At 42.0% G+C, this 26,094-nt stretch overlaps 6 protein-coding genes across 6 annotated transcripts; 3 read left to right on the top strand and 3 right to left on the bottom strand.

Annotated features, from left to right (window-relative positions):
* Nucleotides 1–123: 123 nt before the first annotated feature.
* Bfra_008585 (putative viral a-type inclusion protein repeat protein) lies at nucleotides 124–2,925 on the bottom strand (the record flags this gene model as incomplete). The annotated part of the gene is made up of 1 exon (XM_037338944.1): nucleotides 124–2,925. One exon carries the CDS (start codon nucleotides 2,923–2,925, stop codon nucleotides 124–126), a length of 2,802 nt encoding a protein of 933 aa, XP_037192250.1.
* Nucleotides 2,926–6,066: 3,141 nt separating this feature from the next.
* On the top strand, nucleotides 6,067–8,043 carry Bfra_008584 (uncharacterized protein; the record flags this gene model as incomplete). The annotated part of the gene is made up of 2 exons (XM_037338943.1): nucleotides 6,067–6,467; nucleotides 6,519–8,043. The coding sequence occupies 2 exons, from the start codon at nucleotides 6,067–6,069 to the stop codon at nucleotides 8,041–8,043; spliced, it is 1,926 nt and encodes a 641-aa protein (XP_037192249.1).
* A 2,034-nt stretch (nucleotides 8,044–10,077) lies between these two features.
* Bfra_008583 (putative glycoside hydrolase family 61 protein) lies at nucleotides 10,078–11,132 on the bottom strand (the record flags this gene model as incomplete). Its single annotated transcript, XM_037338942.1, has 2 exons — nucleotides 10,078–10,984; nucleotides 11,041–11,132. The coding sequence occupies 2 exons, from the start codon at nucleotides 11,130–11,132 to the stop codon at nucleotides 10,078–10,080; spliced, it is 999 nt and encodes a 332-aa protein (XP_037192248.1).
* A 2,604-nt stretch (nucleotides 11,133–13,736) lies between these two features.
* Nucleotides 13,737–14,612, top strand: Bfra_008582 (uncharacterized protein; the record flags this gene model as incomplete). Its single annotated transcript, XM_037338941.1, has 1 exon — nucleotides 13,737–14,612. The coding sequence occupies one exon, from the start codon at nucleotides 13,737–13,739 to the stop codon at nucleotides 14,610–14,612; it is 876 nt and encodes a 291-aa protein (XP_037192247.1).
* A 3,056-nt stretch (nucleotides 14,613–17,668) lies between these two features.
* Nucleotides 17,669–18,979, top strand: Bfra_008581 (putative glycosyl hydrolase family 61 protein; the record flags this gene model as incomplete). Its single annotated transcript, XM_037338940.1, has 4 exons — nucleotides 17,669–17,766; nucleotides 17,818–18,053; nucleotides 18,107–18,550; nucleotides 18,615–18,979. The coding sequence occupies 4 exons, from the start codon at nucleotides 17,669–17,671 to the stop codon at nucleotides 18,977–18,979; spliced, it is 1,143 nt and encodes a 380-aa protein (XP_037192246.1).
* Nucleotides 18,980–23,722: 4,743 nt separating this feature from the next.
* Bfra_008580 (putative cytochrome p450 protein) lies at nucleotides 23,723–25,471 on the bottom strand (the record flags this gene model as incomplete). The annotated part of the gene is made up of 2 exons (XM_037338939.1): nucleotides 23,723–24,235; nucleotides 24,305–25,471. The coding sequence occupies 2 exons, from the start codon at nucleotides 25,469–25,471 to the stop codon at nucleotides 23,723–23,725; spliced, it is 1,680 nt and encodes a 559-aa protein (XP_037192245.1).
* Nucleotides 25,472–26,094: the final 623 nt, after the last annotated feature.

Here is a 26,094-nt window from a genome sequence, read left to right as displayed (position 1 = left end):
TCCAGTATTAGTAGACATTCATCATATCCATCCACTCGATTCTCCACCGTCATACACCCATCACTTGTTCTCCCTTTTGATGAATATTCCCCTAATTAAACAGATTGAAAATCAAAAGAATATTTAGGCCGCTTGTTCGTTCTCGGCTTCAGACTTAGCCTCAGGAGTAGCATTTCCTGATGCGGCCGCAGCGGCCGCAGCAGCAGCAGCCTTTCTCTTCTTCTTCTTAAGGGTAGACTTTGATGGGGATGTCGAAGATGATGGAGATCCTGGAGATGTTGGAGAAGTTGGAGTTGTTGGTGATGTTGGTGTAGCTGGTGACTTCAACTCAATAGTCTTAACATTGTCCTTGATTTGACCAAGTCCCTTCTCATTCAAGAAAACACCCTCTTGAGTAATCAACTCAACCATGGTCAAAACTTCCTTGGTATCGAATTTCTCAGTCGTAGTCTTAATTTCAGTCAAGACACCATCTTGAGCAGAGATGCTTGTGATGATTTCTTTGACGGAAGATTCAAGACCAGTGATGTCAGTTTCCTTGAAAGATGGAGCTGGGGTAGATTTAATTTCATCAACAGTAGTCTTGACAGAAGCGATGGAGGATTCGATGTTGGAAAGATCGATCTTTTCTGGTGCAGGTGATGCCTTGACTTCTTCAATAGCTGCCTTAATTTCAGAAATAGATGATTCAATTGAGCTGAGATCAATCTTCTCTGGTGCTGGAGTAGCCTTGATTTCATCGACGGATGATTTGACGGCAGCAATAGATGATTCAATGTTAGAAAGGTCAGTAGCTTCATGAGTTGGAGCTGGTGTAGCCTTAATCTCATCCACTGTGGCCTTAACAGCTGCAATGGAAGACTCAATGTTGGAAAGATCGACTGCCTTTTGTTCTTGAGCTGGAGTAGCCTTGATTTCATCCACAGTACTCTTAACTGAAGCAATGGATGCCTCAATTACACTTAGATCAATCTTTTCGTGGACTGGAGCCTCCTTGGCCTTGATTTCTTCAACGATGGACTTGACGGACTCGATGGAAGATTCAATCTTGCTCAAATCAACTGATTCTGGAACTGGTGATTCTTTAGCCTTGATCTCATCAACCGTGCTCTTGATAGAGGCAATTGATGCCTCAATAGCGCTCAAATCGATCTTTTCGGCAGCTGGGGTCTCCTTAGTCTTGATCTCCTCGACAGATGCCTTGACGGATTCGATCGATGACTCGATTTGGCTCAAATCAACCTTTTCGGTAGCTGGGGTCTCCTTAGTCTTGATTTCCTCAACAATTGCCTTGACAGACTCGATAGATGATTCAACATTGCTTAAATCAACCTTCTCGGCAGCTGGATATTCCTTGGTCTTAATTTCCTCAACGGATGCCTTGATGGATTCAATTGAGGACTCAACATTGCTCAAATCAACCTTCTCAGCAGATGGGGTTTCCTTGGCCTTAATTTCCTCAACAATGTTCTTAATCTCGTTAACGGAGCTCTCAATGGTAGAGAGATCAGTCTTTTCTGGTGCTGGAACTGACTTGATTTCGTTGAGAGTACCGGAATGAGATTCGAGAGCTGCCTTGATTTCAGCAACGGCGGATTCAAGGGAAGAAAGGTCGACGGGTCCAGAAGCGGAAGACTTGATCTCCTCAAGAGTGCTCTTGTGGGATTCGAGGGTAGATGTGATTGGAGAGAAATCAACTTCCTTAGGAGCTGCACCAGTAGAAGTCTTGATATCTTGGAGAGTAGCGATGATTTCCTTGACAGAAGATTCCAAGCCAGAGATATCAGTTGGTTCAGGGGTAGCAGCTGGTGTAGAGGTAGATTCCTTGATAGATGCAACGTTAGAAGCAACTTCTTTAAGTTGAGCATCGATTGGAGAGAGGTCAATGGTTTCGTGAGCTGGAGCTGGGGTAGATTTGATTTCATTGACGGTAGCAGAGATCTCCTTGACGGAAGCTTCCAATCCAGAAATATCAGTCTTCTCAACAGCGGCAGCTGGAGCAGAAACAGTTTCCTTAACCTCACCCAAAGTAGAGAGAATTTCCTTAACAGATGATTCAAGGCCAGAGATATCGACAGTAGATGGTGCAGGTGCGGACTTGATTTCCTCAACGGAGGTAGCAATATCCTTGATGGAGTTCTCGAGGCCAGAAATATCAGTTGGGGCAGAAGCAGGAGTAGATTTAATCTCTCCAAGAGTTGAAGCATGTCCTTCAGCGGCAGACTTGATTTCGTTCAAAACCGCAGCATGGGAAGCATGTGATTCGTTGGAAGAGTTAACAGCGGAGAGAATATCCTTGGAGGTAGCACTTGAATCAGATTCCTTGATGGCGGCAACATCACTCTTGATAATAGCAAGGTCGGATGTGATGGCATTGAAAGCCTCCTCATTTGTAGCACTCTTAAGAGCAGCAACGTCTGTAGCGATTCCATCCAACTTTGAAGTGTGTGATTCCAAAACCGATGTATCTTGAGGAGAAGAAGACTTCTCACTCAATCCCTCCAATGAAGATGTAATCTTAGCAATAGCTTCCTCGATGGCAGCTAATTTGCTTGCAGTCTCTGCATTGCTAGCATCGATTTGTTGGGAAAGCTTGGTAGCTGTGGCAGCGAGTTTTGTATCGACAGCATCAACATTCAGGGAAACATTTTGAATGGCGGTAGGAATAGAACTGATAGATGATTCGAAGGCTGGTTTGATCTGCGAGACCAAAGAGGTAGCGATGGCATTTGAAAATACATCCGAGTTCAAGGCCTTCTTGACAGCCTCCTCGACAGCAGCCTCGACGATTTCCTTATCCCTAGCATCTCGCTCGGCAGACGTAGTTGAATCCTCTCCACCTGATGTAGTAGTAGTTGTGCGAGAAAGAGGAGCTCCAATAGCCCTTGGAGGGGAAGCGGTACGACCTAACAAACGACCGAACATGGTTGGATTGAAAATTGCGTATGGTAGGTGAGAAATGTATCGAAAAAGAGACATCCGGGAGAACCTGGATGTTTACTTTCTCTTCTACTCACTTTTTTCCTTCTTGTGAGATGGCAACACAAGGGGGGAAAAAAAGAGGAGATGGAGTGAGGTTGACTTGCAGGTTGGGAGAAAAAAGTCGGAGAGACTTGTGATGTGGTAAGGCAATGAGTGTAAGCTCTTTTCTTTTTCCCAATACGGCAGATGGGACCAACAATGAGCAAGGAAAAAGACAAGGTTGGGAGGAAATGGGTGGGTTTGTATGGGTAGAATTGAGGGGTTGGTAGGACCGGAAGATGAATGGATGAATCGAAGCAAAGATTGTGAGGTAAAAGGAAAATTTATTCAATGAATCCTTGAAAAGATTTACCTGCCTGGGTGTGGTGGGTGTTGATTGTCTTGATAGGTTGTATTTGGTTGTATTCTATCCACTTTATGCAATTTCCACCATTCAGCCAATGATTCTTGATATATTTGAGGAATTACGGTAATGACTGGAGCGATTATGATTATAATTACCGTATTGGGAAATCAGGTAATTCAATGGTAAATGGGGGAATGAATCAATCCACGGTTGGTGGTTGTAGTGGGCGGAGAGTTGACCATACAATTTTGGGACGCTGTCCAAAGAAAAGATTTTTATTTTTTTCCGTCTTCAGTCCAAAATGAGGTTATCGATGAACATGAGGGGGTCCAATATTGACTAAGCTTTATCTGGATTAGTCATGCCCGGGCCACTCAAAATCGGGTACAATTGGTCCATTGGTGGATGCATTGGTGGATGCATTGGTGGATACATTGGATACATTAGTGGATACATTAGTGGGTTGCAACCTTCTCGAGACTTCTGTGCTTCGTAAAGTCATGGTCTAAAGTCATTGTCTATCGAGCTACCCTGGTCATGTGGAAAGAATTCGTTGTCACCGCATCTTTCATCCAAAAAAAAAGATTGCTAACGAAAATGAAGGTTTGCATGAGTTCTCTTGCATTGATGATTCAAAAAAGATGGAAAATTTGCTTATTTCGCATTCATGCTAAATATTCAGAGTATCATCAGAAGGTTGTCGAAGGGTCATAGATGTAACATTTCAAAGAATAAAGTTCTCGGGATTGGAATCTCTCCAATGATTATCGTGCCCGCTTCCTGCATGGGGAGAGAATGGAATGATAAAATAGGATGTTGACGTGCTGGCGCCGCATGTCTGCCCTATGTGTTGTGTATGTGCACTGTGTCTCGTGAACTTACGAGAAAGGAAAGGAAGACGGTACCCACCAACGAATGAATTCTCCTATCATCGGTGAACAGTTGTCTAGACAACTCATGAGCATTATCGGAACCCTTTTGAGTGGTTATGTTTAGCTTCATGGAATCTCTAGAAGCTTTCAAAGTAAAGAGAAGCTTGTGAATGATGCTAGTCATGAAATTGATGGGCCGGATGAGATGTGGTCATTGGAAGCTTCATTCTTCTGGAAGTTTGGAAAGAAGGTTATGACATGGTAGAACATGATATTTGAAGGCAGGTACTGTACAGTTCAGTGGAACACTGAGCATGGGAATTGTCCATAGATTTTTCAGCATGAGCTAGGAACTTTGATTCGATCGATTTTTGGCCCGACTCTCGAGCTCCGTATGTATACAGAGGATGTCTCCACGATGATCCATCTGCAAGCCTACAATATTTGTACGGTTCAAGGTTCATTCTATGCCAACGATGATGAAGATCTTTCGTCAAACAGGAAGTTTTGCGGCTGAGCTATAGTTCTAGGTCAGGATCGTCGTTACAGCCTTTCTTTCACCTGCACAGTTGCTCAGACAATGGAATGGAATCTTGTTCTGTCTTCCGTATGTAACAGCGAAGACAAATCGGTTAACTTGTACAATGGTACACGGTAAAACCTCAGGAGGTGACAGAAATATCTTGTAGTTTGAAATCTGTGAAGCTTTTTGGCTAACGATATCCGATACGTGCTCGAGCGAGTGCATTGATGTCTTGCTCACTGTTCCGGTAACATCAAGTCGCCCATTGTGAGTCTCGTACGTGTACTCCGGGCTGAGTATCTGGATCGTTGTGTCGATAATGTTGAAGATACCAGGAGCTTCGAAGCTGGCAGGCTATGTTTGCTCATCAAACTCACCATCAATCCCTTGCAACAATCATCCCTTCTATTCCTCATTTTCTATCGTTCATCTCTCCAGTTTGACTGAGGAGTCAAGGTCTGGAAGTAACCCATATCCGTGATAGGAGCAAGCGCACATCCTGCCGCTGTACAATACCTGCCAATGATATAGGCGGTATAGTTGAAGAATATGTGGGTATTCGTCTCGTTATGGAGTGCCAGAGTCTAAAGATTGACTGCAATGATCGATGCTGTGACGTCGAGATGGTAATGTTTCCAAAAGTGCCAGATTAGGGTGACCGGGATGGACTCTATGTGCATTTAAATTGGATGTGACTTCATTCGCATGGACCGACGGTTTCTCATCCACAAACATACACTTTTATATCAACCCAAAAGAGATTGATCATTCTCAAGCTCGATTAACTATCGCTCTCCAATGGATACTCGAATTCGTTTGAAATGCTCTCGCCCATACTTACTGTTACTCTCTTACCAGCTACATGCCAACCCAATCTGACAACATGCATCTTCTCAGTCACCAATCCAAACTTTGAAGTCTCAAGACCTCGAACATGGGAGCCTTGCTGATGGTACAGTCCAGCCTCATCACTGCTATAACACTACCTACGTAGGTTTAACTTTCGCGATTTGCGATTGCTTTTCGGGATATCAAAATGCTCGAGAGAATTACCAAACTCCAAATGAAGGTTGGAGCACTGGCCGAGGAGGTTTTACTTACAAAGTTGTATTTGTTGATTTTTACGTTCTTGTTTTAAGTTTCCAATTATGTCTGGTAATTGGCAGTCAGCTACGTGGAAGATGTTACACAAGGAGGGCTGTGATGGCAACCCTCCAGCCACAATGCGATGTAGTTCAACCTCAACTTCCCACCCTCTCTTAATTCATACTCTATCTCAATTTCTCCATCTTTTTCCTAATTCCATATCTCAAGTCTTATTTTTGTTAAGTTTTGATCATAAAATGGAAGGATTGGCGGCTGCTGGTGGAGTTATCGCCGTGGTTTCATTGGCAGGTCAAGTCACACAAGGCTGCAACTATTTACACAGCGTTTTTGAGGACGCAAGAGATGCTCCCGTAGAACTTCGGCTGCTCAATAACGAGATTTCTATCATAAAGAGCATTTCCACAAAGTTTACAGCCTCAATACCAGATAACCCTGAACATCTTGCCGCTTTGGACTTTTGTAATGAGTCAATTCACAAACTACGAGATGTGGTCGATAAATACGGTATCTTGACAGACGTTGGAAAATATATGAAGTGGGGACCAAGGCTCGCATTGGCTCTCAATACTAGTAAGATCTTGAAGCATTTGAACCGTCTAAGAGAAGCCAAAGGACATCTCGAGCATTTACACAACGCGTGAGTACAAGACATCTCATTCCCTTGGTCCCTGTTCTGAAATTTTACCAGATCCAGACACGATGAAACAAAATTAAAGATAGAAAACCTACGGAACTCGATCCAACAACTCAATTTATCCAATTCGCAGATTTCCGCAATTGTTAATTATTCACACGCGAAGGTAGACGACATTGTTAGTACAGCCAAGGAGACAAGGCTCATTTTACAAAACATGGCAGACAAGTTTGTAAAGCAAACAGAGCGAAGCCTAGAAAGCGATCATCTAATTGAGAAACGTGTCGTGGATGCCGTGGAATTAATACTCGAAAATTTGTTGAAGAAACATTTTCGAGAAACAATAGACTTACAGTCATCATCTTCAAACCGTTCACCTCATCTTGAAGCATGCCATCATATGCCACCGAGCAATCTGAAATCCTGGAATCCATCTCTGGAAAACCCTTCCATCATCAGCCAAAAGTCTGAGCTTGAGTGTATCTTGGCAAAATTGTCAGGAGAAATCCAAACTGTGGAATGTCCAGACTTTGAACGCACATCAAAATATAGCACACGGATTGGTCAAGTTTTAATAAGGACTGTATCAAAGACATATATAACCCTTGATGAGATCGAGATGGAGAATATACAATTCAACCCATCACCGATGCTGAATGCCCAAGAGTTATCTTCTGTCGACGAGTTTCCTATCACGCTTACGAGAACAGAGATTCTCCTACTTCCAGGATTTTGGGAACAGGCTCGAGGTGCGACAATCAAGTTGCATGAGATTGTTAGGCCTTCCACGATTGACTCAAGTTTGTCATTACACATGAGAAGTTTCTCGGATCTCGGATCGCAACTACCAAAAGACTTGAATGAGAGAGTAGCGGCTGGTAATATTTTTGACAATGAATTTACTGTCTCACAATCCACTGGTGTCAAAGTCACCGCATCTCCGTCCCTGCTTTACACTGCATTCAAAGCTGTCTTTGTTGCTCAAGGAGTGCGTCATGGAAAGGCCAGGCGCAGGAAATCCCGAAAACCAAGACGTTCAACTTCTCTTCTTCGTCAATCCCTAGACAGTGAAGTAAACGATGTGATAGAGCTCATTGCACTTTGGACTGAAAGTAAATTGAGTCTAGAGTACCAGGAAATGTTCATGAACGAGTCAAAAGGAACAGGAAAAACACAGGAGTCTGTATCTCAACAGGCTATCAATAGACTATCAAATATTCAAAGGCTGCGGCATGAATACGTCCATGATTTGGTGATGGAAATACACAACTCATATGATGCAGGCAGTTGTCAAATATGGTATTCTTTAAATCCCGTTCATACAAAGTATGAGGCTCGATACTTAGCTATAGCATCCCCAGCGCCTGTCAATATCTTTGGATACAAATTCATCCTTGATGAAATCGCGTCGAAGTACGCGAACAATGAAGAGCTTCCACCATGGCAGATAAATTTGGTTTGGTATAAACAAATTGTCTGTTATTTCTTGATGTCTTTATCAGGCTTGAGTATTCTCGAATGCGAACTCTTAGATTATATCTTCCACCGGTATTTCTTTGAGATTGAATCTATCTTGTGAGGAGTCTGTTGATCGATACATTATCAATGGTCTTGATTTCACAACGTAGGCCTCCTTTCGTGCCACGTCCTGTTTTTGCTCCTTCGTCTGATCAGTATTGACTGACGATGAATCTGGGTAATTGGAATTTGACAGCTCGCAGAAGACAAAGAGGACCATGCTTATCGCCTGGAGAATATGTTTTGAGTTGGAAGGAGTCTTACCACCACGTCTTCGCGGGAGGTAGGTAAAATTAGCACATCAATCATCGGAGCAGATCAAGGGAATCCACCTCAGTCTCTTGGCTCTGTATGAGATTAAGAGGAGGATAGCAAGAGCTTGATATCGATTATTGTATGTTCTTATCCCTGGTATTCCTAGTCAATAGCCCAATAATGTAATTGGATGGCCAAAAAGGTTATCGAGGATGCCGCCGGATTTTTGAGAATCTTGTAAAAACAGGGCAATGGTGTTTCGGAGCAGCAAGTTTGAGCATTGTATTGAAAGATTGTGTCTAAGCTCTGCAAATGGATTCCCACAACAGTCCCTTGAATTTGGTCCAAGATTTATTCGATGGAATCTTTCAATGAAAGAACTTCCGGATGCGCTATGTCAATTTGCTACGGATCATTGTTGGTCTAGAATATATTGTGAATAAGATGCGAGGTGAAGATGTAGATCTTCATGCTTTGGGAAACTGTTCCAAGGGAGGAGTGATTACCCCGCGTGATGCAAAGATGCATAAATGACTTTCTACTATAAGATATTCGTTCAAGCGAGTGGTTTCTCAAGCGGACTACAATGCCATGATACCCCCACGCACGAAATCTGTAAAGCTCGAGATGATCAAGCTGTTATTGAATTTAGAAATAGGAAAGTCGGTATCGGATGCCGGAATACTATATAATGAAGCACTGAACATTCAGAAAATCGTTTCTTAAAACTACTCAAATGACAAGCTCGTGTGGTTCTCAAAAATCTCATTTGGTATGCAGATTCAGTGCTGTATTGAATGGGAACATGTCGTCACCCCACTAGGAATATCACATACGACATATTGTATCGCATTTTACAAAGTACGCCAGTGATTAACCAAGGAATCTAGAGTTTTCTTCTCAATCTCTCCAAGAAATGGCATTGACATGAAATCATGACCCTCAAGGATACAGTAGGCCAAATCAACCATGTCCCAATTGGCATATACGCATCCTTCAAAAGATATCCCAGCAACTCTTGGATAGGAATTTTAACATTGTACACTGCGCGTGTATTCTTCTTTCTATTCGTTGTCGAGAATTCCGTTGATTGCAATTTTCTTGTTCTTCGACCAATTACAGTCCACCCACATGATATTTCTCGTGACTGAGATGATAAAAATATTCTTGTTGCATATCTAGATCTTTTCTCAATCACGTTACCGATCGGATCGAATTCCTTGTTGCATATCTCGCAATCTTGTCGATCACGTTACTTTTCTTCCTTGTACTACTATTTTCTTATGAGACCGGATTACAGTCGATCGTTCTTGAAATACTGTCAGGATCTCTGGAATGTTTGGAGAGAGCTCAGTTCACAAATGTTTAGGTTTGCGGAGAGTTGGTTTCGTATTAAAGAAGTGTTAGAATCCGTGGAAGGAGGGAGGAAGGGGTCAAACCCTGGAAAAATCAAGCATGATTCGTATTGAAATGGTTCTACCCATCGTATTCACAATATGATTGTTCAACATACAATCTACATTTGGATTTGAAGAGTAAACGATCTGGGTTCAAGTCCGGTTCATATTTCTATCAAGGATTTACGAGCAAGTCATCAATAAACACAACAGTCATCTCAAAATTCAATCCGAGTCTATATCACACATCACACTATATCAATCGTGCTACAATTTTTGGGTTCTTGAAACTTCTATCATTTCTAAAAGCTAGTTTGTATGTGTAATAGAAAGACTACAAAAAGAGTCTTCTATTCAAAAAAGGTATATATACATTGAAAACCAAACTCTCAATCATCCATCCAAATCAATCTCCTGTCATTTTGAGCAAGGGACCTAAACGCTTATGCGTCACAGGTCTCATCGTCATCAGATGCAGCAGCAGAGGTAGCGGCTGGGGCAACGGATGTGATCATCGTGGTTGGGGCAGCAGTTGTGGATACAACGGCACCGGCTGCGCTGGAGATAGCAACAGAAGCAGCGGCAGAAGTAACGGCAGCGACAGAGCTAGCGGCGGCACTGGTGGCAACAACAGCGGCGGAAGTGGCAACGCTAGCGGCGGCAGAGGTGGCGGATGCGACTCCGGATGCGGCTACGGTAGCAGCTCCGGTAGCGTTGTACATAGCTGGACCGGGGATAGTGTATGTGAGGGCAGCGTAGATGTTGACCAAGATACCTGGGTCGGTAGGAGTGTAGAGAGCCTCACCGAGAGTTCCTTCAGGAGCGAGGGTACCGGAACCAGTGACTTCCAAGTTGATACATTGAGGGTAGTTTTGAGCACCATCCTCAGATCCGGCACTGTGGAGAGCAATAATCTCATGACGAGCGACGTAGTTTCCAGGAGCGAGATCAGCTGGGATGGTAGTGGTCCAGGTGTTGTTGTTGGCAATCAAATTGTCGGAAGCCCAGGTTCCGGGAACAGTGGTGTCGTCTATCAATCCAGCCTCGTCAATCTTGAAGAATTCAAGAGTGGTCTTGTCAACGGTAGCACAGTCTCCATTGCAGTTGGCAAGGTAGGTGATGACTGGACCGTGATGGGACTCAGGCCAGACAGTCCATTGGAAATCAATACTGTCGCCAGCGGCAATGGTAGCTGAGAGAGCAGCGTTGGTAGCTTCTTTGGCACAGATGATATCACCAGTGGTATAGGCAGATGGTGATGTGAATCCGAGATCAAGGTTGGTGTCAGCCCAACCGATCGAATCAGGTTCTGGGGTTTGGTATGCGTAGCTGACGAGCCATCCAGTGTAGCTATATTAAGTTAATATGTTTAAGTTTTAAGATGACGCGAGAAAGTTTAAACTTACTAGGTTCCACCGGCTACAATACCGGAAACATATCCGTGAGCGGAGACTGCGGCAACCATACCGGCGAAAGTGGTGAGCTTAGAGAAAGACATCCTGATTGATATTTTTTGAATTTGGAGAAAAAAAGTGATGGAGTTTGGTAATCAAATGATAAAAAAAATTCACAAAAGAATTTGAGATGTTAGACCAGCTGAATGAATGTAAAATGCTTAAAGCAAAAAGAGAGTGTGGTAGAGCGAGAAGAGAATGATAGAACTTGAATGTACAAAGGCTTGCTTTGATGTGGTTGAAAGAAGAAGCATTGAGGAGAGCGAAGTCGTCGGAATATATAAAACTTTGATTTATACCCTTGTACCCCATTCACGCCATCGTGATATGGGTAGGCGCTCTACCATAATCTGTATGTATCTAATCCGTACCTCATAGCCTTGTCATCTGGTTGACAGTGAGTGCCAAGAAGTCGAGAATATATTGACTATGATGCTGTTTCCATACCACTTTCATCTCTTAATTCCAGGCGCTTCCAAAAGGGATCAAATATTGTTTGTACATGGAGAAGAAGAAATTAATTTAATTGGCGGAACGTACTGAATTCGGAGAAGAAAGACTAGGATTACCCGCATTTCGAAACGTTTTGGGGCTCTTGGTGCGTTTTAGATTAACTGTAGGCGTGGCCGCAATCTCGTTAATCTAATGTTCCGATCTAGGTGTGGTAATATTTTACTCCTGATGTTTCGAATGTAGCTATAACGCTTTTTCTTTTGTCATCAACTCCAGTATTCAAGACCTCCTTGATTCATTGTTCATCTGGTTTTTCAATCAATCGAGATGTACCTCCGTACGCCAAGCATAATGCATTGGATGAAGTTCTTGAGCCTCGGAATCATATGATACACTTGTGGCTGTGTAGTAAATATTCGCTAACTGTTCTACAAAAGGTCTAATTCCATAGAGTACACCACCAGTCTTTTGATGAAGAGTTTGGTTTTCAATGGAATTAGATGCGCAGCTTTGCGAATCCATGTTCCGATAGCACATAACGTATTGCACAGACTGAGAGCCAAGGCCGTTGTGGTAGCACTGACTCTTTCAATCCTTCCAAAAAGTTATAACACACGATGAGATCGAGTAAGCTTGCCAACCTAATCGCGGAAATGAAGTAGAATCATATAGATTAGATGAGGATCAAGGTGGGTTGAAAAAGAAAAAATATGTGACGAAAGTTTATTAATAATCCAGGGGTACACCCGGGTTTCCATTTACAGCACAACGTGTGGTTTCTAACCAATAATGTCAGCAAACAATACCTTGGCGTGTTGCTCTAGCGCCCTGTTGATCGATTTTCTCCGATTGGTTATTGAAATGTTGGTGTTTCAAACGGAATTTATACTCGCCTAACGTTCAACATCGGTTCGAAGGTAGGCAACTGATGTTTGTCCAGGTCTGATGAGATGAATGAATTGAATCGAACATCAACGTTGTGAGACTTTTGATAAAAAATAATGTCGTCTTTGAATGTTACCCTCCTTTATGTAGAATGAACTATATGAATCTTGGTAAGCGCTTAATCCAATTCCAATTAGTAAAGGTTTCTCATTCCTCCCTTCAGGTGTCCTCGAAACGCCCGTATAATGCGACAATATGAGGTCGAAAGGAACGTCCCGCAGTGTTCCTACGGGTATCGATGATTAACAGGTAGGACAAATGGCTGCTCGATTTCACCAACGTATCTTGTGAACAATTCTTGGCTGCGATGGAAATGAGTAACCTTTTATACAAAAGTTCAACCCATACTAGATGTTGTGGATCCGTTAGATCTATCTTGATTGAGAGTCGTAATGCATACGTAACCTCTTCGCTGAATAATATCATTAGCTGCTCATATGTGCTCATACGTGCTCTCCTCTGTCGGTCATCTCCCCCGATGTGTAGGACATATAAATTCTATTGTCTCCGGGGTGGCATCACACTGAAGAAAGATTCAATCTAATGGCTCTTCTAATTTTTCAAGCTGAAATTGATGTACCACCTGGGATTTTCCTATCCATGAGTTGAAAGTCGATTGGGCAGTCTCTCGCTACAGTATTTATGATTAGCTTCTAGCAAGTGTCAAGAGGAGATATTCAGTGGTCAAGCAAGCCTGGTCAATGAGTCATTGATGACCATTGCAGCCCTTTCACGTCGGCTGGAAGAGGAGCGAACAAATAACGTGGCGCAAGTTTTCAAATATCTGATGAAAAGCATGAGGCACATTGTAAAATTTACTGCTCGGTGCTGAATGAACACTAGATTGGTCCGTTCTCAGATGTCTTCGGTCACTTTTCAGAACTTTTAGGATGAGGATCTGTACATCTCTTAAAGGCCTTATTGTGAAGTAATCATTTCACCCTGATATCTGGTCACTCTAAAGGTTTGTGCCTGTATCGCCATGGACCTTATTGGAAGAATTAATTGTTGGAAAAGAAGTCTTCTCAAGCAACCAGAACTCAGAGAAGAAGGTTATGGTAAGGGTACATGTATCTATATAAATGCGTCTTTCCTCGAGTGCTTTTCACCTTCACTTGGAAGAAATTTACATTGTTTTCTTCTTCTCATGTATGAGTCTTTCATTGTTATCACTACCCCCTGCCATAATCACGACTATCATCTTCTATCAAATAGCTTAGTATTTGAATTTTTCAAATCGGAATCTAATAATGAAGAGAAATAGCTCGGGTCTTCGGGAACAAAACGAAGCCACGAAGGGAGAGAGGCAGCGAGACGAGCCTAGAGGTAGTGAATTGAAGTATCTTGAGAAACCAAAATATACATCAGCACGGGATCTAGGGCCAATTCTGAGGCAACCAAAGCCGGGCTGGGATCGATACACACTCGCTAAAATTCCTCAACGTATGGAGTTCGAATTGAGCGGAGAGAATGAAGCTGATCATCAGCCGGGTGCAAACGAATACTCGGCTATCGGACGTAACACTCCACTTCAACAAAGATCTCCCAAACCAAAAGCAACCTCTACTCTGACCCCTCCTAAAAAGCACAATAACCACGGAATTTCAAGAAAGCCATTATCAAGAGAACCAGCAAAGAAAAGCGATTTTACACTTCTCAACCAGTTTGAATATGGAAACGTCCTAGCAACCGGCGCAAATCCCAGTTCCCAGCCTCCCCCAAAAGCTATAATACCCTCACAGTCTAGACGACAGCACAAAATTTCAGATATCCAGAAGAAGAGCTCAAGTCATCATGGAGCCCACGGTGATGTGGCGAGAGATTTCAATGACAACAGGAAGATGACTCGTGGTCAAAATCGGGGCATCATTATTCCTAAAACAAGAGAAAATCCGGCTCTCCCGCCTCGTAATGTGCACAAAGAAGATAAATCTTTTACTTCTCAACAGTATCCACGACTATCAAAGCAAAGGGTTGTAGCGCGTGAGCATCGCCGTCCCATCACCCCTGATCTGCAAGAATCTAGACAAGTGCCAGACTCAGTGCCGAGATCTCATACATATCAAAGAAATGGTAGTCAGCCTCCCGTGAATTACAGCTATCCTTCTCGAGGGGCCAGATCATGAGATAAATAAATTACATTTGCCGTACCGTGCTGAAAGGCGGCAGTGATATGATATTATCTTAAGTTTTATTCCTGGGGCACATGGAAGCAGAGTTGAAGAGGATGACAGACTCTAGTCTGATTGCATAATAACACATGGATCGAGTTCACATTATAAAACGACCAAAATATCATGATTTTGATTTCTACACCTTTCATAGTAATTGATAGAAATCTATCAATGCTTCAATGTAGCTTATCTATTACACGAATTGTGAACCCATAAAATTTCTAAACATTCCACGTGGCATCTTCTTTTATTCAAGGGATAACATTAGGAAAGAACGATCAAGAGACCTTGGAAGAGGCAATCTACAAGCTCGGAGCTAGGCACACGGGAAGAGAGAATTGCCCTCGATGGTGTCGGTGGTCAATAGAGCAATAATTTCTTTGGCAATGTTGTAACCATGGCCAATGTACATTGCAGTACCTCCATCATTTTGATGGATCATCTTTTGCACTTCCCATAAAGCCAATAGAGGAGCAGTCGCAAACCAAATATTCCAAAGCCAACTCTCGGGGGTTTAAAAGTCAAATGCGATATAAGAATCTCACAAACGCATTCTGAGGTTTAAATAATGGGGGCATGGATGGCCAAGAAGTGGACAAAAACTATCAGCAGCGCCAAGACCACATCATCCTCATATAAAATGGACGAACATCCCAACGACAAGATTAAAGACATCAAAAAGTTCTTTGCGCCAAAATTTTTTAGGTCGAAACAAAAAGACCGAAGACTCGTCGCGATACCAATTTGTACAATATCAAACAACTCAAGACTGGCAGAATAATCGGGAATGGCAACTCAAAAAATAACAACAGCCTGGGAGAAACGTATCTACATTGCCAATACGAATGGAACACTTAGATTCTCAGCACTCGGAGGATGATATGTTAAGAATTTGGGAACTTCTTCACAGGAAGAAGGTAGTCGAAGTCAGGACGGGCAATCATTCTTCCGATATGAATGATCATCACCATTACAATGACGAGATCGCTTCCATACTGATCTCTTGATACGAATCGATTGAACTTAATGTTCTACGCGATGCAAAATAAACCCAGGGGCTCACGGCAATTTTAACTCCCAAATCCGCGCAGTCTTACACGGTCGATGCAAGCTCCCTCCTGAAGTCGTATGCATGTACTCAAGCGCCATTATACATGCCGCAACATATGCATCTCTTCCGATACTTTGATTTAAACTATTTCGATTCAATGAGTGGTGGAAGATAATGTTAAGATCTAGGAATGTGGTCGAGACTTTGCGCCAAATCCTTCCTCCCCGGTAGGTAGCTTATCCCTTGTAAATATTCCACGATGTGAAGATGCTACAGATTAAACAAACCCTCCAGGGAGCTCGAGAACCATCCACAGAATTTGACAAGCAATGGGATCATGCAAAACCAACCTCGAAGCGATTTGCGAAATCACCGCCCTTTCATATCTTAGGTTCTCTTCACACCAATCCTAGTCAGGACCCAGGCAAACTCTCAAGTGCTGTCGAGCTGCCGCAATTCCGAAAATAAATGAATTGTACACACTTGGGGGTTATTTTTGAATTCCAGCGCCAATCCTATTAATATTCAACGGCGCTTGCTTCCTGTTTCCGAATCAATAATCGCCATTCGGTACCAAACATTACAGTCAGGTTCCACTCAAAGTCTCTTTTCGGAGTGCCCAGGTGGTTCAGAATCAATTTTCGAATGGTTGTCCGAAATGAATGAACAATGAAAGGCTATATCGAGTCTTTTGGACCTTCGTCCGACATATCGAGAGAATACGATGATGATGATGATGATGATGATGATGATGATGATGAAATTGAAGACCCTCAGTTTGCTACACTGGGACAGTCGCAGTTTGATTCGCAAAGTTAATATCACTCAATCGGAATTCATGGATACCGAATTGCTTCTTTTGGTGTTCCATCCTGGCGACAAGAGCATCGTAACCGCTAAAAACAAAATAGGGATACAGTCTAAAGCTGCCCCTTTCAACTCAATTTATTCCCCTAATCCTTCTCCATATGTGGTCAAATGATGGAATCTGGTGAACGGGGCCGAAAGTTTAATAAGTCGACGTCGTCAGTAGTTTCAAAGAAAGTTTTTATCCGGAGCATTATTGGTTATGTTATTGAATCTTTTCATCTAGACTGTTCTAGTGAACGTTTATTGGGTGGGAACAATAGACAATTCCCATGCATTGGTAGCATTGCATGGTCGAAACGACGATATGTGAACACAGACCAAGTCTGTCACCCTGTTAGTACAGAGTGAGCCTAGGATTGAATTGCAGGGGCTACTTAGACGAGATCTGTGTTTCATACCCTTACCATTGCTTCAAGGTGGTAAAATCCCCATAATTCATCTAATCTCCTCTCATTTTCATCTGAGGAATTCGGATATCGGTCAGAATGAAGTGGGGAGGAAAACATTGGAAGGAATTGATTCATGTATGGGTCATCACCCTTTTCAAATCAAAATATCCTTGCGAGCAACAAATATATTGCAAATTACCGCCTTGAATACTTCTTTTGTTCATTCGAAATCATCCACAAGCAATTTTTATCCAATCTCGTTCAAGCTTTATGACGAGCATAAGCTTTTTGGACATGTTTCTAGCCCTTTTGCGAATTCCCCCTTGACTGCCTTCGCAAGCAAAATCTAATCATGCGATTTATGAATGGCTAGGATATTCAGTTGCTTGTGCACAGATTGAATCTCCACAACTTACCAGTTCATCTAATGATACAGGGCTAGGTCACATTCCCTGAAGTTTGTATAAGTATCTTTCCCTTGGCCACTTTGACTATGATTCTTCATCGTTCAAGCAAACGTTTCTTTCTTTACCCATCACATTCATTTACACAGTCCTCAGTGACTATCTACATTCATTACTTCATTGATTGAAGCTTAGCCAACTTTTCAAACCAAGCACTCATTTTTTCCACCACACGAAAATCTACCAAAAACTTCTTCCATCAAAATCATCAATCTCAAGATTTTATCATCAAAAATGTCTTTCTCCAAGATCGCTGTTTTGGCTGGTGCCGCTTTTATCTCTGGTGTTGCTGCTCACGGACGTGTCCAAGGTATCACTGCTGACGGTGTTTGGTAAGTAACACTCAAATAAAGTTTTGGGAATACAAGCTTATATTCAAATAGGTATGAGGGTTATGACCCATCTTTCCAATACGACCAAGTTGCACCAGTTGTTGCTGGATGGTCCGATCCAACTGATCAATCGAACGGTTTCATTGCACCAGATGCTTATGGTACATCCGACATCATTTGCCACTTGGCCGCTACCAACGCTCAAGGATACGTTAATGTTACTGCCGGAAGTGAGGTTAACTTGCAATGGACTGCCTGGCCAGATTCGCATCACGGTCCAGTCATTGGTATGCTAATGTCGAATTTCTATGCATACTCTTTTTGCTAATCAATAATTTAGACTACCTTGCTGCCTGTACCGGAGATGATTGCACAACTGTCGACAAGACCACCCTCGGATTCTTCAAGATCGATGGTGTAGGACTTATCGATGATTCCACCGTCCCAGGTACATGGGCATCCGATCAGCTCATCGCCAACAACAACTCTTGGTCTGTCACCATCCCAGAGTCCTTGGCACCAGGTGCCTACGTTCTCCGCCACGAGATCATCGCACTCCACTCCGCTGAGGAAGCCGATGGAGCTCAAAACTACCCACAATGTATTAACCTTTGGGTTTCCGGAACTGGATCCGCTGTTCCAGCTAGCGCAGATACCGTTCTTGGTACTGCTCTTTACACCGAGACTGATGCCGGTGTCAACGTTAACATCTATGCTTCCATTGCTTCATACGATGTTCCAGGTCCTACTCAATGGGCTTCCGCTACTGCTTCCGTTGCTCAAGGTAAGCTTTCTACTCCCCCCCTACAAATCTTACCCTTTAGATCATAATTTCTAACTCAATTTAGGTACTTCCGGAGCAGTTGCCACCGCAGCAGCTGTTGTTTCTTCCGCTGCTTCATCTGCTGCCGCTGTTGCAACTTCAAGCGCCGCTTCAAGCGCCGCTGTCGTCGCCTCTTCTTCCGCTCAAACCACCGCAGAAGTTGCCGCTACCAGTTCCGCTGCCCCAGTCGCCAGTGTAGCCTCTTCTTCCGCTGTTATTGCCGCCAGCTCCGTTGCCAGCGTTGCTTCATCAGTTGTTGCTAGTTCCGCAGCATCAGTTGTTACTTCTGCCCCAGCTGTTACCTCGGCACCTTCAAACGTTGTTACTGATATGATCACCGACTACGTCACTGTTACCGATGTCGTAACTGTTACTGTCACTGCTGCATAAATTCTCAACCTTTTGGTTGTTTGGAATCAGCACCCTCTTTGACTAAAAAACTTTTTGATGATATTTTGATGGATTGTTTTTGGATTTGATTCGGGCTATCAGGTATAGCTTGGATGGAAAATTTATGAATGAGCCGAAGGATGAGTTGAATGGGCTTCATGTCACTTTCTTGTATATATTATGTCTTGTATAAACAGAATTGAATATTTTTTGAGCATAAAAGATTTTATTCTTTGTGAAATGAACTTGGTGAAAGCTTGAGAATCATGTTTGTAATTACCCCGTACCGATTTTCCAAGTGAGAGATGAGATGTTCGATATACCAACCGAAGTAACCAGTGTTTATAAGAATTCTAGAAATCAAGAGTCAGTGTTCTCAATATTCTATCTCACAATTCATAATCAAGTATATCCCAAACTGAGATACCTTGCAAATGATTTAGTGAATCTATTCCAAGTCAGGAATCAATCTCCATCTGGTACATATAACCACTCATCACTTCTCTACTTTCTTCCATATGATTTCCCGACAGCATCTGTTCGGTGTTTTCCGTGCTCTTCTTCAGGATCTCTATTCTACGTAATTGGTGTATGGAATTTATATGGTCCTCGGTGGGCATGATATATCTGAGTGCGTGGTTTTTGCGATTTACATATCCCTCCACGGGCAAGAAAGCCTCTTAACGATAGTCCAAATTCGAACGAGACATTTGATATAAGACAATGATTGGCCTGTTAAATGACAGTAACACCCCTTCTTCTATGCATGCGACCTCTGGTGCTTAGCCCTCGACTAGGAAGACTCCAAAATGTGTTTATTTAGGATAGTCTCACAAGGCATCTGGAAATCTTTTCCAGAATTTTGCATCCATTTTTGATCGGATAATAGCGTGCTGATTCTCAAAGGCAACATTTCTTCAAATAATTGAAACACGCTTGTCACTCAACTGCGTTAGGATCAATTGCTTGGATTTTGCATTTCTCCAAGCATAGCATCCGAAGTGGCTAGTCTGCTTCTGTACTTTCAATGCGTAGTGCACTCTGGTACTACTCATTTTCCAACTATGTCTTAGTCACTAGACTTATTTTAAACGCACTGTACGTGTTGTTCTGATAAATTTATGCTGAATTTGTGATCTGGGACCTGGTAAGCAAAATTCTTATGATTGATTGTACGGGCGATGAGAAAACTTATTGACAGTAATGGTCAAGTATCTATAGTCGCAACACTTTCAGGACAAACAACAGTGGGAATGAAGGTAAGATCTATAAAGTTCACGGGTCTTTCAAACGAGAATGAAAATTTCTTGCCTGTTTTGAATTTCGAGTTTGTTAATAGATAACTATAGGGTGACTCGAGTGGACTCAGGACCCATAGGCTTCTTCGGTGTGTTATTTGGACAAGAAGTTGCTTTGTAAAGTTTGAAGGAAGATAGGATATTTATACCCCAGAATTAATCATATGATTAGACGAGAATCACCTATCACCTAAGATGGAAGGAGCATAGCTCATGTGGACCACGTTGAAGTAACAGTCTTGAAGATTTTGGTAAGGAATCTTAATACAGTGAATGTTAATATTCATAAGCTCTGTAATATTACTCATCTGTTCTAGCTTGAAGACCAATAGGAGATGCACTCAACGTATATAATTCAGATTATTCTTGACGGACTTCGATGCACAGAAAGTTCGAGCAGCTGGTTTTTACTCTTGATGGATTGTTGAATTCGTGTCAACATGCAAAATTCATGACTTCCTCCTCAAATTTTTATTCGGTGCACAGAGCTCAGTAATTAATGGTCTGAATCTCAATGGAAGACATGATTTCAATGCGAAATCGAAAGTGCTCAACACGTCTGACAATCGACAGCATGCGAAAGCTCGTATTCATCAAATTTCGAATCAACAGATTCGGAGTTGACAAAAAAGCTTGGTACAGTCCCAAAAAGCCGCTGCCGTTAAATTAGGTATAGGCAGGTAGTTTTACCAAAGAAGAACGGTAGACCCATATTACTGATTAGAAGTTCGCGCAGATATTGAGTAAAAATATGATCCTTGATGGAGGACCAAAAATACTTAGTCAGAATAGGCTTCCAAAATAGTGAGGTCAAGATTATTGGTATGTATGTGTTTATATGTCCCCGAAATTTCCTTGCAAATCATGCGTTTCTTAAATCTGGAAGCTACCTTGATAGCATGCTTGAAACATTCGCTACATCTTATATATCCCGAAAAAGTGGGATAACGCTAGGTCTTTGAACGAAAGACACAAGGAGTGGAATGCTCTTGAGTTGTGATTCAGTATTGAGGTTATAAAAGGGGGAAGAAGAAGGCCTTGGAGGAAGCAAACTGTGAACTAATTCATTAAATCACAAAACGTATGGTGTGCTTGAAATGTGTATTTTCTTAAAGAAGAGAAATTTGGGTGATTACTGGTACTTTCTATTGAAAGACTACACATATAAACTTGGCTGTGTAGATTAACTATCATTGACATTTTCGACGGAGTTCAGAGCGAGTGGTAGCAGCTACTTACTATTGATAAATGAAGAAGCGATGGCAATTATTTGAAAGAAATGACAATGAAATTCAAGGTCCGTTGCGACTCAGTTCCCATAGACAGATCCAGGAACGGGCGTGATGACAGACTTCTCATATGCGGGTAACTTTCAATCACTGGGCCTAAAATAATCTAGCACCCTTGTGACTTCTTTGGATAATTAAGGAGGAGTATATAGCCTCTCATCAGGCGAGTAGCGGAAGTTTTATATGGGAGACAAACGAGTAGGAGGCTCTAAGCTTAGGTTGCATTAGACATGATGCGCTGTCTCTGCATTCCAGGAAACTGAACATTGGAAGTATATATATAAGCTTTGAAGTGATAATCATTTCCTCGTCTCACAATTCACGTCAGGACTCTGTCGAGTGTGTATGGCTATTCAAGCAAGTAACGACCTCACATGTGCTAAAATTAAAAATATGTAGTCGGTCGAAACGTATAATGAATCTTTTGGGGGGAGGGGAAGGGGTGGATTTCACATTGTCAAGACGTAACGATGAGATGAAGAAAACGGTAGCAAGTGTTCAGTCTTCATGAGTCCAACAAAAGATTGCGATTGTTGTTACTATCTCTATTTCAATCACAATCTAAAGAATCGGACTCTCAGAGGAGCAAGATGTATAACTTCTGGATATCAGCTATAATACTTGTAGCTAAAGTATTCAATAGTCCGAACTGCAATTCAACAACACAAAAATTTGAATGTTCAATATCTAAAAGCTATTAGAAAATTAAGAATAATTCAATTTTATAATAAAATTTAACAATTTCAGACGTTTTGAATATATCAGTTAGTTCGAGATTTGATGATCTTTACTTCTAAACTATAATCCTAAGTATTGAATACTTTGTTTATAATAACATATCTAAACAACAAGTAAATCCTCAATCAACATTGTATTATCCACTCTATACAAAAAAGAAGTTTTCTGAGAAATGCATTCATTTTGTTTCTCCTATTAGTTACAAGAGATGCATTCACCATCTCATTTCCAGGATTGGAGGTCCGCCAATCAATAAATATGTAACGCAAAGAATAGTAAAATCTATGCCGACCAGTCATTGAATGAAATACGCAGTATCACTTTGTCTGTAGACGAAAAGAAGCATGAGGACTTCCCAATTAGGAATGAACCACAAAAATCGAGATAACGGAGAGTTTTCAGAGTTCGAGAAGTATAAGAACCGCCGCGAGGACCAATATGAAGAGCTGTAGGACAAACAGAGGCAAAATGGTGCCAGTTTATGAAGAGATGAGTCTGCTGCTACGACTCGCATACATTGGGGGTTTCTCTACTGATTAGAGTTTGAGCTATGAAGAAATAGATTGTAAGTGATACAGAATGATATGAAATGATACAAAGTGAATTTAAATGGTGAAGATTCAAAGATAATAAGAAGTGCGAGAGTATGACAATATAAATGTAAAAACTGCGCGAGTGAAGCCATTTACTCCCCTTCTTAGAATCCAGAAAACAAACAGGTTTGAGATAGATATACTGAGAAGTGAGAATAATTAGAGAATCTCCCTCAAATAATCTCAATGGCTAAAGATTTGTCTATAAAAATAGGAGAGTCTCAAAAGGCTCTAGGGCGTTAAATAGTCAAAAAGTCAATGCAAAACTAGGAAAGAGTAGACAGTAGTTTTTGCTTGTGAAATATGCATGCGAAAGTGCGATATAAAAGACCCTACTGACCCTGAGGCAAGAGAAACATAGAATTTACAGGCCAAACAAACAATACTAACCAGGGAGGGAGGGAAGATTGATTAGGTCTCGTTAGTTTATTTCCTCCTTGAAGTCTGTATCACAAGAGATCATCGTGATGGGAATTTTGTAGCAATTCAGATTGAGTAGATTGACAATGATATCAACGTGAATGGTCAGAGATGATGTAGATAGACAGCGAAACTGCACTCGTAAGTGGCAATAAGTCCGAACTATCGATGATGAGAAATAGATTGAAAAACCTGCGTGGAATGTAAACCTCTTTTTAATCACGAATTTTGTTTCAACCAAAAGACGACTCGAAGCCTATTGTTCGGTGCTGACCGCGTGCAAACAAATAACAATACACACAGTGGAGAGAATAAGACGAGCCTTTTATACCTTTACAACTAAATAATTACAATGCATATCTCTTATATCTTCCACAAAAACATCTTACCCCGCACATGAGGCTATCAAACTCTTTTCTCCCATTTAAAGAACATTCTTTCGGGATGTAACAATTGCAATAGCAATCTAAACCCGGTATCCTCCTTAATCAACAATTTTAACCTCTCAATTGCATCCGGCTCACTCTCACCCTCAAGCTGTACAGGCTTAACTTTATAATCCTTGAAAAGACCCACCAATACCCCAACAAACTCAACTTGCGAGAATTTTCTCCCGGGACAAACTCTCGCACCACCAGACCAAGCAATGAACGGATTGTTTGCCTTTGGAAATTCCAAAAAGGTTTCAGTAGCCGGGGTTGAGGATGATGTTGAAGCGGGGATGATCCAGCGAGAAGGCTCCCAGGCAAGAGAATTGGAACCCCAGTGACGGGGATGGGTGTGCATGGCTGAGTAACTGGGAATAATCATGGTGTGGGGTGGAAGGATGTGAGTTGAGTCATTTACTTTGAGTTCACGGGGTTCGGGGCCGCTTGTTTTGACGATGGCTACGGGGGTGAAGAGACGGACTGTTTCGTACTATAAAAAGGGTCAATATGAGTTGGAATGGTTATGAGTCTAGTGAGTTGGGTGCATATGATGACTTACAGTAACAGCCAAACAACGCTTCAAACGAGGAAATATTTCTGCATAGTTCGAAGTTTCCGGATCTTGATCGCCAAATACTTCGTTGATCTCCTCGGCGATCCAATCTTGAACATCAGGACGAGTAGCAATCAAGGCAATACCAAAAGCCAATGTATTGGCTGTGGTATCGTGACCAGCGAAATTGAAGACGAAGATATTTCCGTAAATTTCTTGTTCCGTCAGGCCACCTTGGCTTGAAGCTTCCTTGCTCTCAGCTTGAGATGCACGTACAAGTGAATTCATCAAGTTATTCCCATGTGTGTTTCCGTCCGCAGCAGCTTTCTTTCCTTCTTCATATGCATTTGTCATATAGTTTTGGAATGTGACAGTAGCTTCATGAAGTGGCTTCCAACTTTTTGGCAACCACCATTTATCCAAATTCTTTGGACCTAATGCAACCAAAGCGATACAATTGTCCAAAATCAATTTCAATGCATCTCTGATATTAGCGGAGCCTTGAGTGTCAGATTCTTCTTCTGCTCCTTGATATGGATATGATTTTCCAAAACCAGCACTAGACATCACGTGTAACGACAACGTCCGTACGTCGTCGCCAATGGTATTGATGGAGGACTTTGATGACCAGTATTTTCGCATTCCAGTAGCTTGACGAATGACCTCCGACCAAACAATTTCATTATTGTTCTCGTTGAAACAAGTGGCTGTGATTTTGCGATGACGCTGCCATTGTGTTCCCTCGGTCGTTCCAAGATTAGGTCCAAACACGTTTAACATGGCCAACATCTCCGTTGGTCTAGTAAATTCTTTACCACGTGCATTGATATCAATCAAAGTCTCTGCATTGCAAAGTTGTAGCCAATTTTTGCCCGGAGTCACGAGAATAAAAGCATCGCCTATCTCCTGATGAGCTTTGTATCGATCGTGAATTTCCCATCCTCGATAATTGAAACGAGTAAAGTTTTTGGTGAAGGGTAGATTTTTGAAGTATGGTAAAATCCTGGTATCAACGGCCATCCATAGAGGATTACCGGAATCAATAGGTAAGATAACGAGGGGTAGACCAGTTTTCTTAGCTTTGTTGTAGTTGACAGCTAAAGAATACAGGACGTATGAAATCCATCCTGCCACCGGGATGATGAAACCTAAGAATAACGAAGAGCCAGCCATGATTGTCGACGGAATAGTAACAAAAGGCAGCAACTTTTATTGACAGACAGAAGATATTCACAAACCAGAAGAGAATAATTTCAAAGCTTTGGTGTTGATGACAATTGTTCGGGCCCATTGCCCGAAAATGGAAATATGGGACTTTTTCGTATGGGAGTATCCACAATTGATGAATTGAAATGATAGTGAAAGCAGTCGAGAGGCACAGCGCTTAAAACAAATTACATGAAGATCATTGGATGGCTAAGAGAAATCAACCTCGCGTCTAGACTTGTAAGGGTTTAGGAAAGATACTAAGCATCTTGCTTGTTATTATGCGGTGATGCGATGTTGTCGTTCAAATTATTCGCGAGCCATTATCTATTATACTTTTTCTACCCAGGTGTATAATTAGATATTGATAGACTAAATCAATCTAGTCCTAACAAAGTAACATAAGGGAGTGCCCGTCAATAACGAATTCCCAACATAAGATCTCTAAATCTCACATAAGATGAGGCATAAGCACTTGACAAGCCGTTGCATAGCCGGTACATGTATTTACGGCCCCCAAATCACAAACAGAAACCGGAGCAAATCACCAATCAGGAAGTTACGCAACTAGATACCGTTTATGGAGTTTA

This window comes from Botrytis fragariae (genome assembly GCF_013461495.1).
Source record: "Botrytis fragariae strain BVB16 chromosome Unknown tig00000061, whole genome shotgun sequence".
NCBI classification, from domain to species: Eukaryota; Fungi; Ascomycota; class Leotiomycetes; order Helotiales; family Sclerotiniaceae; genus Botrytis; species Botrytis fragariae.
The sequence above is the reverse complement of the archived record's forward strand: the minus strand, read 5'-3'. Positions and strand labels throughout refer to the sequence as shown.